The 18322-nt window shown below is 35.5% G+C and overlaps 1 protein-coding gene across 5 annotated transcripts in view; it reads right to left on the bottom strand.

Moving 5' to 3' along the window:
• The window catches only part of LOC123534159 (autism susceptibility gene 2 protein-like), a 172946-nt gene that overhangs the window by 117122 nt on the left and 37502 nt on the right, over positions 1–18322 (bottom strand). For 2 of the 5 annotated variants that reach the window (XM_053518967.1, XM_053518964.1), the window contains exon 1: positions 1561–2531. The exons of 1 other annotated variant lie outside the window; for it this stretch is intronic. In XM_053518967.1, the coding sequence (XP_053374942.1) occupies positions 1561–2106 (546 nt within the window). In that variant the 5' untranslated portion in view covers positions 2107–2531. Of the gene's footprint in view, positions 1–1560; positions 2534–18322 lie in introns of those variants that run through there. 2 more of the 5 variants (XM_053518965.1, XM_053518966.1) reach the window with 2 other exon arrangements.

Raw genomic sequence — 18322 nt, forward strand, 5'->3', positions numbered from 1 at the left:
GGTTCATTAAACTGTTGGAAAATCTCAAGGGATATCTCTTGCAGAAAATTATCTCACAGTTATTGTCTTATTGTTATATTTGAAATTATTCAGATGGCTATGTTATTGTTGTTTTGCCAGAAATAACAAGGTCATTAGGTCATTAGATTCTTTTTGGGTCTGATTTTATTTGATTATGGGGTGGGGGTGGAGTGGAATAGGGATCGAGTGATATCAGAACGGATTATTTGTTTTGCTTTGAAACATTAAAAATAGGGCCAAGTTATTTATTCTGATGTTCATTTGGAGCGCTGGTCCCTCATGGGGGGGGGGAGGGGGGCGTGGGTTCAATTCCGAATCCGGGTCGGAGCATTTCCCATGGCATTTAGTCAGGGAGTTTCTTCACCCCCTACCTCTGTTCCAATAAGGGAAATTGTTACTTCGTATAGGAAATTGTGCACCAAGTACCGGTAAACTGCGGTAGCTTGCCCAGAATTGGTATGTCACTAAACTAATCGTCTTGATATGAATGAAAAAAAGTTGAATCAGGGCGTTAAACTCCAAAACACAAACCACAACTCATTTGGATCCAAAGCCAGACATTTTTATTCAATTTGAACTTATACAGAGTACTGTGTAGGTGAGGACACGAAAAATAGTATGAAAAGATTAGATCCCACAGCTTCAGACTACTTGTCAAGACTCTAAGTACGCTAGTTTGCCCTTGACATGCATGATTCCAATTAAATATTCTGGGACATTACCAAAATGAATGGAAGTTTGGAATGGAATGGAATGGAATGGAATGAGATACTGGAATGGAATGGAATAAGTATCTCATTCCATTCCACAAATAAGTGTATGCCCTAGCTTTATGGTTATAAAATTGAAATTGGAGACCAGTCTGAGAAAGCTGATGTGCAATTGGTCAATTTGAAAACTGCTTTCAGAAACAGCCTATCAAATGCTTGCATTTTGAGACTGGTCTCCAAACATAATTTCACAACCTTGAGTGACTAAATGACGCTTATTTCTTGCTAAAATAAAGAAGATCATGCCAGTGTCACAACAGGAAAGAAATGTTTTCGACCTAATGACACAATTAAACAATCATTTCTTTACTTAAATCTGATGAAAGCTAGACAAATTTCAAACTTCTGACAAAGACTGAAAGTCCTGCAAGATGTGACAAATAAAGCAATAAATTATTATTGATAATATATTTACCCAATTTAACTGATCATGTTTTTACATTCCATTTAGTGACCCATTTTTTTACATTTGACCTTAAGTGACCCAGTTTTTACAATTATGTCATAATAACATGTCACTGACCAAAATAAGATTATATAAGTCATTGTCTGTATAAGAAATGTGTTCTACCTATATATGTAATTCTTTTTTTTTTTTTTTTTTTTTTTTTTAAAAATACTGAATCCGGTAAAACCTATTCTTGTTTCTTAAGGATACAGTTTCCTGTGTCTAATATGGAGTTAGGGGATGTCTACATGCCTGTAGTCTAAGATCTTGCATCTTTAAACTACTAAAATGACTTATTAAATCTTCCATTACAATACCAACCTTCAGAAGTTCCAACCATTTTTTGTCCCTCTGTTCAGAAGAACGAGTAATATTTGTGAAGGAACCACCATCCAATTGACCTTGACCATTTTCTTTCACTTTTACAACACTTTCATTATGACCTTGAACTTCAATATCTAGGCCACTGTCAATTACATCATCTCCATTTTTTGGAGTCTCAGCAGAATTACATTTTACTGATTCTTTAGCTTTGTTTCCAGCATCACCTTGCTCTTTTATAATGACATTGTTCGCTACTTCATTTACAGTCATTTCAGCTTCTTTTCTATTTGCATATGTCTGTTTTTTACCATTTGTTTTACATGAAGTATTCTTATCTTTAGTCTTTGGTTTATCAAATTTATCAATTACATTATCTACTTTCGTAGCTTCATCTTCTTTGTCATCTGCAATTTTTTGTTCCTCAAGCTTCTCTGTCTTTATCATTTTGCACTTTAGAATATTTTCTGCGGTTTCATTTTCCAGTGAATCTGTTACAGCATTTTCATTCGCTTTTAAGTCCTTCTTGACACACGTTTCCTCCATTTTGGAAAAAGTAATGGAAATCTGTTATTCAATAACATCAACCGAATCACACAAATCACTTGTAATTAGCAAAAAAGAATCTATCGTTCTCCGATTTTCTTTGGCAATTGTTGATAATAACTATCACCCGCGATGATCTTTTACGAACTAAAAACAGTAAAGGCTCTGTTTCATCATTTAATAACAATATCGATCGACCTCGCCAGCGTGCATTTAATAATACATCTAAGTTTTCATTATATCCTGTATTATGGTGGAAGCACGTCAGGCTGTCTGTATAATTTGATTTGTACAAACGTTACAACAATAACGCTAGATTGATCTTCCTCAATACAAGACGTATCCTTTCGCCTGGAGCTTAATCATCCTCAGTTTGCTAGATCGAATTTATCGTCCATCAAAAGAAGCGTATTTACCCATGCAAATCTCTCTGAATTCATCGATCGATATGAAAAGGCAATATAGCACCGTATTAAAAGGTATTAACTGCCAGGATATAAATTAATCCCAAACTGACATTTACTTTTATCTGCGTTAATGAATTACAATAAGAACACAATATTTTTAACTTAATAGCCGGCACTAATGTAATAACATTATTACTACTTTGATACACTTAATTACAGTTCATGTGTATCAAAAGAAAACGTATAATGTGACTTAGATCACAAACATTTTAAATGCGATTACGAGAAACTTTTAAAGCAATAAGGCTTTTCAATCTTTTACTTATAAATTTCAACGCTGATTTAAGTGCCTTGAAGTCACTTAGATGAATCATCAAAATCAGCACGATGTATTTTTTTTCTCTGTTACTTCACATTACATAATTTTTACGATCATGCTATTTCATTCCATTTCTTACTAATGTCTTTATAATCACACAATTAAACTCTTGTAAGAAAACTAATCACTTCAAAATAAAGCTTTTAATATGTGTAGTTTTACAAGACACAAGTTTTACAAATTTTATCCGAAATCTCTTGAATTAATTTCAGTTTTGGTAGCATCTGGCCTTGCTTCATTCCCGACTGGTTTGAGAAAAACAATGTGTCACGATCACTCCAAACGCTTGACAAATGCATTCAATACAGTAGACATCTCCAAGTCTATTCGTCTTCCTTTGTTATCCAATAGGAAACACACATTTTACTGAACTAATCTATATGGCCTTCTGCCACAATATATAGGAAAATTGTGCCATGTGACATTTAAAGTCTGAAAATCTCACAGAGAAATGGCAAAATTTCTTGCAACTACGGCTGATCTTTTCTAAATTTATTCATAGTCAAAACCTGTGCTTTTAAGGCTACCTCAGCTGAACTGCCTAAACATTTTTTGAACCACTCTGGAGTCAATATCCTGGAAAAACCAGAATTGGCATCATATGAGAAGTTGTGGTCATGACCCTAGCGGTGCTTGAATGTATGACCTACGACCCCCGGGTTGAGCTGCCGCCACCTTAACAACTAAACCACCACTACCCTTCCGGCCAATCCAACTACAAAGACCGCTATAATCAATGTTGGGAAAGTCTGACAGAAAACAATATGATAGTTACCTTCATTGTCTTATACCTGTAGTTCAGGTTTGGAAGTTAATACTTGTTGATAACAATTTGTTTCCAGAGAATTGTCATTGAATAGATTAACTGACTACTGTTAATAACAAGGGTGAAAAAAAATGTCTTAAAAGCGAACAACAATTATAGTTTTCCCCCAGAGGAATAATCATCTTGGAACGATCCACAAGCTTAATTAAGTGCAAAATAATCAATTCGACAACCATTCAGAAATATGAATATTTCAGTCAAAATATCACATTAACTTACCAGAAGGCACTCTAGCTGACATTCTATCATAAAATTATTCCAAATTTTAAAATATTTTCACCGCGATAATTGAATGGAACGACTAAAACACTTCACTCATCCAGTTTACGTAAACATTAAACGTGTGCTAAGTGTAACTATCAAGCGCTTTAAATCCTCCTAGGAACAAATTAACTGTTGAGCGAATAGTATACAAGGTTCCATCATTAATCAACGGAATACGTCTTAAAATTCCATGATTGGAGAAATTATCTTCACGATTAAAGCCGTGCCATGCTTACTTAAGATAAGTTGATAGGCTGGTTGGCCGGTAATAATCGCCTCATACCTCAGGTGTGTAGTGCCGCGACAATTCTGACATAATTGGCAAGATAAAAACACTATAAACTACCCTCATTCATTATGATTAACCAAAACTGGAAAAATAAAATTTCATATATTTTTTAAAGTTCCGCCCCTACTCTAGTAGGAGAAAAAGTGCACGCTATCATTTTGTCTGTCTGCTTTGGAACCTAGGTACTTATTATAGAAGGATTAAGTATGCCTGAATATATGTTACTTAAGTGTCAGGGACAGAAGCTGAAATTGATACTTTTGTATCACTGAATCAAATATCAAACCTACTCAAATGATACATGTATCGCAATATCAGAAAATATTCACTTTTTTATTTGCTATTTGCAGACAGTGTCAATCCTGTAAAAACAAAAAAAATCGTTGGGTAACAACTGTGCAATTCACACAGATTATCGCTTATCTACCATACCATTCAACATTCCCGCTACCCTATCTACCAGATATACTCCGACCATTACTTACTTATCCGAACAAGCAGGCCGGATTTACCAGTGACCAATATTGTCAGATTATTTATTCTTCATTTGCCAACTGTATCGATCAACGAGTTATTCTTGATCAAGATTGATGTGTTGCCGGGCCGAGGTGACAAACATTTTATTGAAAGCTATCAAGAAGGTCTTCTTTTATTATCTTTCCTTTTTTCCATTTATCCATTCATTTATTATCCTCCAAAATAATATGACGTTTCACATTGTTACTTTAAATCATGTTGCTGAGCAAGTGCTACAATAATGCCAAATGAAAATGGAAATGTTTGTAACACAAAGACTGCTTTTGAATATTATAGATTTGAGCCGTGCCATGAGAAAATCAACATATTGGGTTTGTGACCAGCATCCGCGCAGTCTGGTCAGGATCCATGCTGTTCGCTAACGGTTTCTCTAATTGCAGTAGGCTTTAAAAGCAAACAGCATGGATCCTGACCAGACTGCGCAGATGCGCAGGCTTGTCTGGATCCATGCTGGTCACAAATCCACTATGTTGGTTTTCTCATGGCACGGCTCATTTCTAGATTTCGTCTGAAAATGGAGATAAGGTGATCTAATAATAATCCCTACAACAACACATAATCAAATAATGTAATCAAGTAATCAGCCGTTTTCATGTGATAACGAAAATTCCTGAAAATTCTCGTACACTCTTCTGTGACTTCTGTAGTTTAATCGACCTTTCCGGCTTTCTGTAACATTTGGTAAAGACAAAAAAACATACCGGGATCATAATTATCGAACGGAATTTGGAATTTGCCGCATATCTTTACAGATCCCATAACTTGAATCATACTAATCTGAACATAAAATACATCTGACTCTTCAGTTTATACAAACTTGTTTTAGATCTAGCGTATACTCTGCATTTCATTTTACTTATCAACTTATAATTGGCACTTGTATTATGATAGAGAGCTTACATGATCATTTGTCTTAGCTTTAAGAAATTACTCAGTACTTAACTTGACCGAAGAGCAAACTCAGTACTTAACTTTATCGTAGAGCTTACTCAGTACTTTACTTTACCACAGAGCTTACTCGTTACTAAACTTTACCACAGAGCTAGCTTACTTGTTACTAAACTTTACACAGAGCTTACTCAGTACCCTACTCTACCACAGAGTTTACTCAGTACTTACCTTGGTAAGAGCAAACTCAGTACTTAACTTTACCACAGACCTTACTCGGTACTTAAACTTTACCACAGAGCTTACTCGGTACTTTACTTTACCACAGAGCTTACTCAGTACTTACCTTGACCTAAGAGCAAACTCAGTACTTAACTTTACCACATAGCTTACTCGGTACTAAACTTTACCACAGAGATTACTCAGTACTAAACTTCACCACATAGCTTACTCAGCACTAAACTTCATCAGAGAGCTTACTTGACAGTACTAAACTAAACTTACTCTGTACTTTACATTACCACAGAGCTTACACAGTACTAAACTTCATCACAGAGCTTACTTGACAGTACTAAACTTCACCACAGAATTTACTTGACAGTACTAAACTTCACCACAGAACTTACTCTGAGTCAGTACTTAGCATTACCACAGAGCTTACCCAGTACTAAACTTCACCATAGAGCTTACTCAGTACTTAACTTTACCACAGAGCTTACTCAGTACTAAACTTTACCACAGAGCTTACTCAGTACATTACTTTACCACATAGCTTACTCAGTACCTTAAACTTTACCACATAGTCTATCCAGTACTCAACTTTACCACAGAGCTTACTCAGTACTTAACTTTACCATAGAGCTTACTCGGCACTCAACTTTACCATAGAGCTTACTCGGCACTTAATTTTACCATAGAGCTTACTCGGCACTTATCTTTACCATAGAGCTTACTCGGCACTTAACTTTACCATAGAGCTTACTCGGCACTTAACTTTACCATAGAGCTTACTCAGTACTTAACTACCAAAGAGCTTACTCGGTACTTAACTTTACCACAGAGCTTACTTGGCACTTAACTTTACCATAGAGCTTACTCGGCACTTAACTTTACCACAGAGCTTACTCAGTACTTAACTTTACCAAAGAGCTTACTCAGTACCATAGAGCTTACTTGGCCCTTAACTTACCACATAGTGTATCCAGTACTTAACTTTACCACGGAGCTTATTCAGAACTTAACTTTACCATGGGGTTTACTCAGTACTAAACTTTACCAAAGAGCTTACTTAGTACTTTACCATAGAGATTACTCAGTTCTTATAACCTTACCATTCTAACTTACTCTGTACTTTACCATAGAGTTTACTCAGTGTTTTACTACAGAGCTTACACAGTGCTTGCTTCATCTTAAAGCTTACTGTGAAATCATTAATATTCATGGGGGACTAATTTTCGTGGTTGAGTCAATCCACGAAATTTAATCCCAACGAACAAGTTAAAGTCCCATTCATTGTTCAAAAGTTGAAATCCACGAATTCATATCCCCACGAAATTGCCGTTTTGACCAAAAGCACGAAATTTCATGCCCACGAAATCAAATGATTCTACAGTATCCAGTACTTCAGTTTATCGTAGACCTTATTCACAAATTGCTTTTAGAGCTTACTAAGTACATTCTGTATCAAAGAGCTTAAAGCTCTAAGCTCCAGCTTACTAAGTACTTGCTTAATCAGATGTACGTGTATTTTGCAAATTGGCCGCTGTTCTTTTTTCACCCCAGTTTTTAACAGGGATATATGGTAACCTTTTACAATCAGTTAAAGATTTGTTTTGTTTTTGAAAATGCTACATCATTACATTGCGGTGCCATTTTCTTAACACATGGAAGAAGAGGATAAACTGATGGAATAATAATGTTACGTTCATCTTTCCAAACAAAAAATCACTTGAAAGTCGAGAGCCAAATCCTCTAAACATCAATTTCAAACCATTTAATGAAAGGTTCAATGAATTAAAAAATGAGAATAAAGTACATACATTACATAAAACACTTCAATGTCTTTAAATAACTTAATGATATTTGAGTTCATTGAAGAGCATTTAGTTTTTTCAATATGACTACTTGAAATTCATGAAGAGGGTACCCCCCACCTGTGCTTTTATTGTCAGGTTTGAAATGTAACAAGAGCATGATAAAGAACACTCAATTAACAAGACAGTTTATCCAAAATAACACAAGTTATTAAGTAATACAAGTTTCATGTACCATAGGCACTCAGAAACACAGTGGCAGGTGAAAATTGACAGTGCTGGTTAAATATAAACAGTGGCTGTCGAAATAATCTAGGGGTTAAGGGCCAGGGGACGGGGACTTCCCCCTGCAATAGTGGCATGAAGCCCTGGCTACTTGTCTGGGAGGTATAAATGACGACACCTGTCATTGTATCCACTAGAAATAGATGTCCATACATTCCAGCTGGGGACTTTCTTGGCTACCTAAGAAACCTTTAGTCTATTTTTAGTAATGATTTTACAGACATAACATTTCTGTTCAATTTGGTCTTCCACATCACACAGCCATCCTAAACTCCAGTCAACAAAATCTAACACATCAGAATTCACTTTAGTAATGATGCCTTATGAGAAGGAAGTCATGCATGCACGGCCCAAGTGAGATTCCAGCCATTATCTTGGTCTTGAGCACATACTGTATATCAATCTGACTAAAGTACATCTCCTATTACGCTACGCATAGGATCTGAAAACGACCTATTCATTGCCTCGTTCTGACGGCTCTTTCGCTAGCCAATCAGAGCCTAGCTTACAACATCTTGCAAATCTACATGTAGCATTGACTTTTGATATTAACAATTCTTATGTCGTAATGTATCAGATAGCCGGTTAGCTCAGTCGGTAGGCCACTTGCTTTGTAAGCGAGGGGTCCCGGGTTCGAGTCCTGGAATAAACGCATATTTTTCTTATCCTTTGACAATCGAACAAGTCGTCTGATTGGATAACATAAAAATAGCAATAATGGAAATCCAAAATATACAGAAGACGAATGTGAATAGGTCGTTCTCAGATCTTCGTTTAGAAGATCAAGTACTTTAGTCAGATTGTACTGTATATCAAATAAGTGGTAAATTCCACCCCAATCTGACTAAAGTACTTGATCTTCTAAACGAAGATCTGAGAACGACCCATTCACATTCGTCTTCTGTATATTTTGGATTTCCAGTATTGCTATTTTTATTTTAGCCAATCAGACGACTTGTTCGAATGTCAAAGAGTAAGAAAAATGTGCAGTCATTTCAGGGCTCGAACCCGGGACCCCTCGCTTACAAAGCAAGTGGCCTACCGACTGAACTAACCGGCTATCTGATACATTATGACATAAGAATTGTAAATATCAAAAGTCAAAGCTACAGGTAGATTTGCAAGATGTTGTAAGTTAGGCTCTGATTGGCTAGCGAAAGGGTCGTCAGAACGAGGCAATGAATAGGTCGTTCTCAGATCCTATGCGTAGCGTAATAGGATATGTACTTTAGTCAGATTGATTCCACCCCTCCTCTTTGCTGTAATTCTAAATAGCTTCAATGATTGTTTAGTTTATACTAATTTCTTTTACCTTGCTTGTGATGAAAGCTTAATGCTTATTTGAACCACTCGCGAGTCTGCTTCCTGGAAAAACCAGTACTCAGGTGTCGTATGAGAAGTCTTTGTCGTGACCCCAGTGGGGCTCAAACCTACCGCCCCCCGAGTTGAGCAGCTGACACCGTAAGCACTAGACCCCACTCCCCTTCAATGACTGCCGATGTGTAGTTGGAGCACCACAAACTGCAGGCTCATCAGCCATAAATTCTTCAAGCCCCATGAAACCACTCTCCTGGAGTATTCTTTACTAGAATACTTCTCCCAGTGTTTTTTTTTTCTCGACCAAGTGTGATAAATGCACTTGCACATGAAAAAACATTTAAATCTTTATAAATACCCCCACTGACTATAAATGAAACACCTGGTATAACAATGCTAGTGGTTAAAATACAAGTGAAAATTGCCAGAAATGATTGTTTATCTTTCTTGAGTGTTCTTCAATTTCATCTCATCCATAGTCAGGTAGCTTTCCTAATGAAGTATTGATATACAAATGTCAAAATCAAATGTTTTTTTCAATGAAAACATTTTGGCAAAGATACCCCCTCAAAGATTATCTTTATGCCACATAAAACAGCTTTATTTAGACATTTTGGTTTAAAAAGTATTTTCTCCTTGTGATTTATATAAATTATGACAGACTTAAGGATTCTGAGCCTTAAATTCCAGTGTTTGATTGGTTGATTCCTGAGCTGAAACTGACCAATGGCAAGACTGCATTCTGTGAGTGATCTCTAACATTAAAGTAGTTCTGCATGTTTGATAAAGCGGGTGAAGTGGCGTAATGATATCAATCCGGATAACATAGAATAATGCCAGAATTCTTTGGATCAAAACAAAAATCATTTCATAAATTAATGGCAACCCCTGAGCGAGCAAATTTATAAAAACGGCAATGTTTCTATCTTTCTAAAGATACAATATGATATGAAAATGTTTGATACAAATGATTCTAAATAATGTCTTAAAATCAGCGTGTAATGTGCGGATTCTCTTAAATTAAAATAATGAAGAAATACCTCAAAAACAAGCACACAGACCTATACCTTTTATTTCACCATATATAAGAACATAATTATGTTTATTTGCGACTGTGAGAACTTTAATTAAAATCCACATTGTAGAAAAATTTCTATCCTTGAAAATGTTTTCAAAATTGTGACTTTCCAATAGATACTCAGTACAACAACTTATGTAAGGTCCAAATTTTTTCAAATCAGTCTAGTAAACAAGAGGACCATGATGGTCCTGAATCGCTCACCTCTTCCCACATGACCCAGTTTTGAGTATGACGTCGTTTTTTCTATTATTTGACATAGTGACCTAGTTTTTGAGCTCATGTGACCCAGTTTTGAACTTGACGTAGATATTATAAAGATAAAAATTCTGACCAATTTTCATGAAGATCCATTGAAAAATATGGTCTCTAAAGAGGTCACAAGGTTCTTCTATTATTTGACCTATTGATCTAGTTTTCGAAGGTATGTGACCCTGTTTTGAATTTTACCTAGATATCATCAAGGTGAACATTCTCACTAATTTTCATGAAGATCTCATGAAAAATATGGCCTCTAGAGAGGTCACAAGGTTTTTCTATTTTTATACCTACTGGCCTAGTTTTTGACCGCACGTGACCCAGTTTCGAAAATGACCTAGATATCATCAAGGTGAACATTCAGATCAATTTTCATGAAGATCCATTGAAAAATATGGCCTTTAGAGAGGTCACAAGGTTCTTCTATAATTTTAGACCTACTGACCTAGTTTTTGACCGCAGTTGACCCAGTTTCAAACTTGACCTAGATACCATCAAGATGAACATTGAGACCAACTTTCATACAGATCCCATGAAAAGTATGGTCTCTAGAGATGTCACAAGGTTTTTTTATTATTTGACCTGCTGACCTAGTTTTTAAAGGCACGTGACCCAGTTTCAAACTTGATCTAGATATTATCAAGGTGAACATTCTGACCAATTTTTATGGAGATCCATTCACAAGTATGGCCTCTAGAGAGGTCACAAGGTTTTTCTATTTTTAGACCTACTGACCTAGTTTTTGACCGCATATGACCCTGTTTCGAACTTGACCTAGATATCATCAAGATGAACATTCAGACCAATTTCCATACAGATCCCATGAAAAATATGGCCTCTAGAGAGGTCACAAGGTTTTTCTATTATTTGACCTACTGACCTAGTTATCGTCGACACGTGACCCACTTTCGAACTTGACCTAGATATCATCAAGATGAACATTCAGATTAACTTTCATACAGATCCCATGAAAAATATGGCCTCTAGAGAGGTCACAAGGTTTTTCTATTATTTGACCTACTGACCTAGTTTTTGAAAGCATGTGACCCACTTTCGAACTTGATCTAGATATCATCAAGGTGAACATTCTGACCAATTTTCATGAAGATCTCATGAAATATATGGCCTCTAGAGTGGTCACAAGGTTTTTCTAATTCATGGTTCATACAGGACTTGGCAAAAAAAATTCAAGGACTTTTTAAGGACTTTTTATGGATTTTCAAGGACTATTTTAATCGCTTTAAATCTTAAATTACAAAACCATTTAGGCTCTTCATAAGGCATTATGACAGAAGAAAAGTTACAGAACAGTTTTATTTTCCATAAGCTACAATAGCATATCTTAACCTTTATGAGATCTTCAATGGGATTACCTTTTATGAGCTATATTTGCCTGTTTACATACTTAGTACATGTTTCATATAAGTCTTTCAAGCTCTTAAGACTAGTGCTCAATTTGTCCTCAAGGAACTTCACTTCTTGTTTTCGCGCGTGATTTCAACGCACTTTCTCCCATAGTTCCGACATCAATGAGTTTATCACATACACTTATGCTTGTCTGACTTAAACTCCTTTTACCACGATGAATAATCATCCTGTGTAAGCCATTTATTGGCGAAACTACATTTATTTTTTGGGCCACTCATTGTTGTTGTTGATAAGTCACGCTAAAATGACCTTGCGCATAATATTTTAACGTTGTGAAAATCGCTATTCCGTATCTAACTTCCGTACCGAAACGGTGTTCAACTAGCGTTCCCTCCGTGGATATGCATGTATTTTTATTTTACACCGTTTTTCGCTTGTTTTGACTTATTTATTATTTATTTTTTGTATTTTTCCCCTACAATACGATTGCACCCCCATTTTTAGCAAAATTTAAGGACTTTTCTACCTTTTTTTTCAAAATTCAAGTACTTTTTCAGGGGATTTTTGGAAGAAAAAAATCAAGGATTTTCAAGGACTTAGGATCAAATCCAAGGACTTTCAAGGACCTGTGCGAACCATGTAATTTTAGACCTACTGACCTAGTTTTTGATGGCACGTGACCCAGTTTCAAACTTGACCTAGATATCATCAAGGTGAACGTTCTGACCAATTTCCATGAAGATCTCATGAAATATATGGCCTCTAGAGAGGTGACAAGGTTTTTCTATTTTTAGACCTACTGACCTAGTTTTTAAAGGCACGTGACCCAGTTTCGAACTTGACCTAGATATCATCAAGGTGAACCTTCTGACCAATTTTCATGAAGATCTTTTGAAATATATGGCCTCTAGAGAGGTCACAAGGTTTTTCTATTTTTAGACCTACTGACCTAGTTTTTGAAGGCACGTGACCCAGTTTCGAACTTGACCTAGATATCATCAAGGTGAACATTCTGACCAATTTTCATGAAGATCTTTTGAAATATATGGCCTCTAGAGAGGTCACAAGGTTTTTCTATTTTTAAAACTACTGACCTAGTTTTTGAAGGCACGTGACCCAGTTTCGAACTTGACCTAGATATCATCAAGGTGAACATTCTGACTAATTTTCATGAAGATCTTGTGAAATATATGGCCTCTAGAGAGGCCACAAGGTTTTTCTATTTTTAGACATACTGACCTAGTTTTTGAAGGCACGTGACCCAGTTTCGAACTTGACCTAGATATCATCAAGATGAACATTCTGACTAACTTTCATAAAGATCCCATGAAAAATGTGACCTCTAGAGTGGTCACAAGCAAAAGTTTACGGACGCACGCACGCACGGACGGACGCACGGACGGACGACGGACACCGCGCGATCACAAAAGCTCACCTTGTCACTTTGTGACAGGTGAGCTAAAAATCAAGCACACAACACTGTCTTTTTATTTGCTGAATTTTCATTCAAATTGTAGAAAAAAAATGTTACCAATGCGCAAAACTACCACTGGAGCCAGTCGAACTATTTTTTGTGTAAAATTCATAGGAAGCCTTTAAACAAATATACAACTAGCCAGAATCTACAAATTTGTTTATGGTAATTTCTCAAACAAACTTTTTTGACCTTACACTAGACTTGTACACAAGAAATCATCATCACAGTGCACACAGGAGTGTTAATGAGTCTATACCATTCAGTCAGTGTCTTTTAGAAAAGCACCCCTTTTTGCAGTAAATGGTACTGTCTAAATTGAATGATGGACAAGTCATTATAGAAATTTAGTAGAGTAAGGATTACATTTGGAGGTGTACCTCTTTAGTATACTTCATAGAACATAACAGAAACTGTGCTGTTCTTGATATTTAAACTCTGGATATACACTCTATGACAGCAAGACAGCAGTGCTTATAAAACATCAAATTCACTGAAATGCTCTGGGTTTATTTCTTTCTCAAAATCCTGTTCTAAGGGAAACAACTCTTACTGACTCGCTTCAACAGCAAAGATAAATTACTCTGCTACTGTTTTCTCTGATACTTTCTTGTCACAAAACAAGCATTTAACTGACACTGATTTAAATGCTTTCAAACAGTCTTAAAATTAATGGAAAACCTGTTGGTCATTTAAATACTCCAAAATATGACCAGTATGTAAACCGTGTATTGAATAAAACGTTTCTTTAAATGCTTAGTATACTGTCATAACATCTAAATATCTTCTTTGCATATTCCCCATAAAATTATCTTAATACCTTGTGCGCATCTGTCTAACAACAAAGTGTGAATCACTCAGTCCTACGGTTTTGGGTTCGACTCCCAAGAGGTTCACAACAATGAGAGGTCAGCCCCCACCCCTCTAAAAAATAAATTACCTCAAATGTTACCATGACAATATGACATTTCATGGGGGTGTTTTTTACCTATAGTAAGCAATAAGTGCCCCCAATGACTAACATACTGAAAAACAAGAGCACCGCCTTGCGGGTGCTGACGCTCATCTGATTTTTTTTTGTATAATAGAAATATTGTCCTACCCATGATTTTCTAAGTCTAAAAAGGGCCATCATTCTTGCAAAACACAGGATAGAGTTATGTTTCTTGATGTACAGTGTCCACTTATGATGGTGAAAAACTGTTGCAAGTTTTAAAGCAATAGCTTTGATAGTTTATGAGAAAAGTTGACTTAAACATAATACTCAACCAAGAAAATGATTTTCTAAGTCCAAAAGGGGCAATAATTATTGCAAAAAGCAGGATGGAGTTGTGTTGCTTGCTGTACAGGGTCAGCTTATGATGGTGAACAAGTGTTGCAAGTTTCAAAGCAATAGCTTTGATAGTTTAAGAGAAAAAGTTGACCTAAACATAAAACTTAACCAAGAAATCTGATATTTTCTAAGTACAAAAGGGGCCATAAATCTTGCAAAAAGCAGGATGGAGTTATGTTTCTTGCTGTACAGGGTCAGCTTATGATGGTGACCAAGTGTTGCAAGTTTTAAAGCAATAGCTTTGATAGTTTAGGATAAAAGCTGACCTAAACATAAAACTTAACCAAGAAAACTGATTTTCTAAGTCCAAAAGGGGCAATAATTCTTGCAAAAAGCAAGATGGAGTTATGTTTCTTGTTGTACAGGGTCTGCTTATGATGGTGAACAAGTATTCCAAGTTTCAAAGCAATAGCTTTGATAGTTTAGGAGAAAAGTTGACCTAAACATAAAACTTAACCAAGAAATCTGGTATTTTCTAAGTACAAAAGGGGCCATAAATCTTGCAAAAAGCAGGATGGAGTTACGTTTCTTGCTATACAGGGTCAGCTTATGATGGTGAACAAGTATTCCAAGTTTCAAAGCAATAGCTTTGATAGTTTAGGAGAAAAGTTGACCTAAACATAAAACTTAACCAAGAAATCTGATATTTTCTAAGTACAAAAGGGGCCATAAATCTTGCAAAAAGCAGGATGGAGTTACGTTTCTTGCTATACAGGGTCAGCTTATGATGGTGAACAAGTATTCCAAGTTTCAAAGCAATAGCTTTGATAGTTTAGGAGAAAAGCTGACCTAAACATAAAACTTAACCGGGCAACGCCGACGCAGACGCCGACGCCGACAACCGCTCAAGTGATGACAATAACTCATCATTTTTTTTCAAAAAATCAGATGAGCTAAAAATGGTATTTAAAACCCTTCAAACAAAATCATACATCACATAAAATTATAAATCATTGCCAATATTCCGCAGCTACCACTTACAGTAGTAACTAAGCTTCCAGACATGTTATCTATAATTCATTATCATATTAATCAATCCTATTACCAACAATTTAACATGCATGTACCGTTTTCAAGGTCAAAATTAGATAATTAACAGATTTTGTTTCAATTAGTAGATAATTACCCTATAGATAATTTATTTCCCTACAGCACATAATTAACCATTAATTGTGTTTACAGTAAACCAATCCCTAGTTTAGAACTGTATGTGTGGTCTTCACTGATTTTTTTATGGAAAGAAAGTTTGGACTAAACTGAAAGCAGTCTCAGGTGTTGTCAAAATTTTGATTTCTCTTAACAGTGACTCACCAACATACAACAGAAGGTTTCTCATAATGTGTCAAAATGTGTCCTTTTACGGACTTATTAAATTAATAAGACTTTCTAAAAAAGAATCATTTAAAGTTCAGAAACAAATGTTTTGAAAGATATTTATAATAAACTGTCTGAGATAAGACATTCCATTTGTAAAACCCCCAAGTCATATCACATCTTTTGTTATTTCTTAATACCAGATAACACATTTTCTAAAAGATACATGCAAATGAACCGAGTATTCTTTTCAGTGAAAAAGTGGGTTAACTACACTAATACAAACAAGCAGTAAACCACTTTTTGCAGCGACATGCAGATATTCAAAACTTTTATCCCTAAACTGCAAATGAGAAAAGCTTTAAAAGCATGCAAATACATTTCTGAATAATTTAGCAGACTTAGGAATCTGCATATAATTTAACCATTTGTCAAGACAAAACATTGATCAATGTTTCAATACTAAAATAAGTGGATTTGAGCCGCGCCATGAGAAAACCAACATAGTGGGTATGCAACCAGCATGGATCCAGACCAGCCTGCGCATCCGCGCAGTCGGGTCAGGATCCATGCTGTTCGCTAACAGTCTCTCCAATTCCAATAGGCTTTAAAAGCGAACAGCATGGATCCTGACCAGACTGCGCGGATGCGCAGGCTGGTCTGGATCCATGCTGGTCACAAACCCATTATGTTGGTTTTCTCATGGCGCGGCTCATTTGTCAATCGATGTTTCAGTACTTAACATAAAAGGCAATTGTTTTAAAAGCTGGGAAAAAAATCTAACGTGTATCGTAAAATAATTTTCATTAATTGGGAACTAACTATTATTAATTTCATAATTACATCTATCCGCAAAATGAAATCCTACAGACACAATTAAAATTTCATACAAAAGCACACAACACCAGGAAGCAATATCTTATTTACAATAAGAGAGAAGGAAAATTCGGTACTTTTCAGAACTTTTTCCCAATTTCATATCATTTCAAAGATAAGGTATCTAACACATCTAAATGTTATATATATATATAATGTTTTTAAAAAGGTTTGAGAGACCATCACTGGAAGAAGTCTGAACTTTTACTTTTAAAGTATAAACAAGAGCCATGTTGTACATGGCCATACACTCCCCTCCCCCAACTCAGCAAATGTTTGTGTAAAAAGTGGCTGAAATCATGTGTTATAGAATATTCTAATACAACCCGTCTAACACTGTAACTCAGGCATAATTGTTGCTGGATTTGTTGATAATCCAGTGTTTTCCGGCGAAGTGTTGATTTATTTTCCTGTCAATCAAAGAACACCGAAACTGCACACTGTCTTACTGCACACAAAATCACTTTTAGTACGTGACAATTATTACGTCATCAAATAAAATGCAGCGCGCTACAGAAGGAAACCATACAAAACAGGCAAATACTTATGTCGTCAAAGATAGATAACAGTCTCTGATATTATGTTAGAATCAAAGTAATATATTTAATACAGTGATTTACATTTGAATAAAATCGTGGTTTGTCATTCTGAAGCACCCTCGTAATATACTTCCCTTGCCTCTGAACTCATAAACAATTAAATTTTATTCAACAACAAATCATTGTTTGGACATATTATTTTTTAACTGAATCATAATTATGCTTATTCAACTTAGAGGAGAAAGGGTTATCAGAATTGTTTCTGTGTTTTCAATATATCTGCATGAAAGAGTTGTGTTTTTTATGCCTGCATGCCCAACTACTTAAAAAAAAGATCTTGACATTTTTTTTACCATAATAATACTGGTATTCATTCTGCATGACATAATTATTATATTTAAAGTTCTTTTTTTTTTCATTTCTTTTTTTTTAACGAGGGGCATTTATTAGGGCGGATACGTTATTTGGAATATCTATAAATTCTGCTGCCGATATTTTCCATGAAATATTTCCAACATAGAACCCACTGATCACAAGAACTAAAATTGTCTGTAAATTACAATTCACAGACATTCCCCCACTAACTTTATCTCCCCAAAAGAATCATCTCGGAAATTTCACTTGACAGTTTCGACAAAAAATGGAAATAAAGCTCTTTCAATGATGAGCAAAATATGCATGCAAACTTTTTATTCAAATTGCAGATGATGTATTTCATTTAATTGGGTCGGTATTTCACTCAATGTATACA

Source organism: Mercenaria mercenaria, chromosome 12 (genome assembly GCF_021730395.1).
Source record: "Mercenaria mercenaria strain notata chromosome 12, MADL_Memer_1, whole genome shotgun sequence".
Taxonomy (NCBI): Eukaryota; Metazoa; Mollusca; class Bivalvia; order Venerida; family Veneridae; genus Mercenaria; species Mercenaria mercenaria.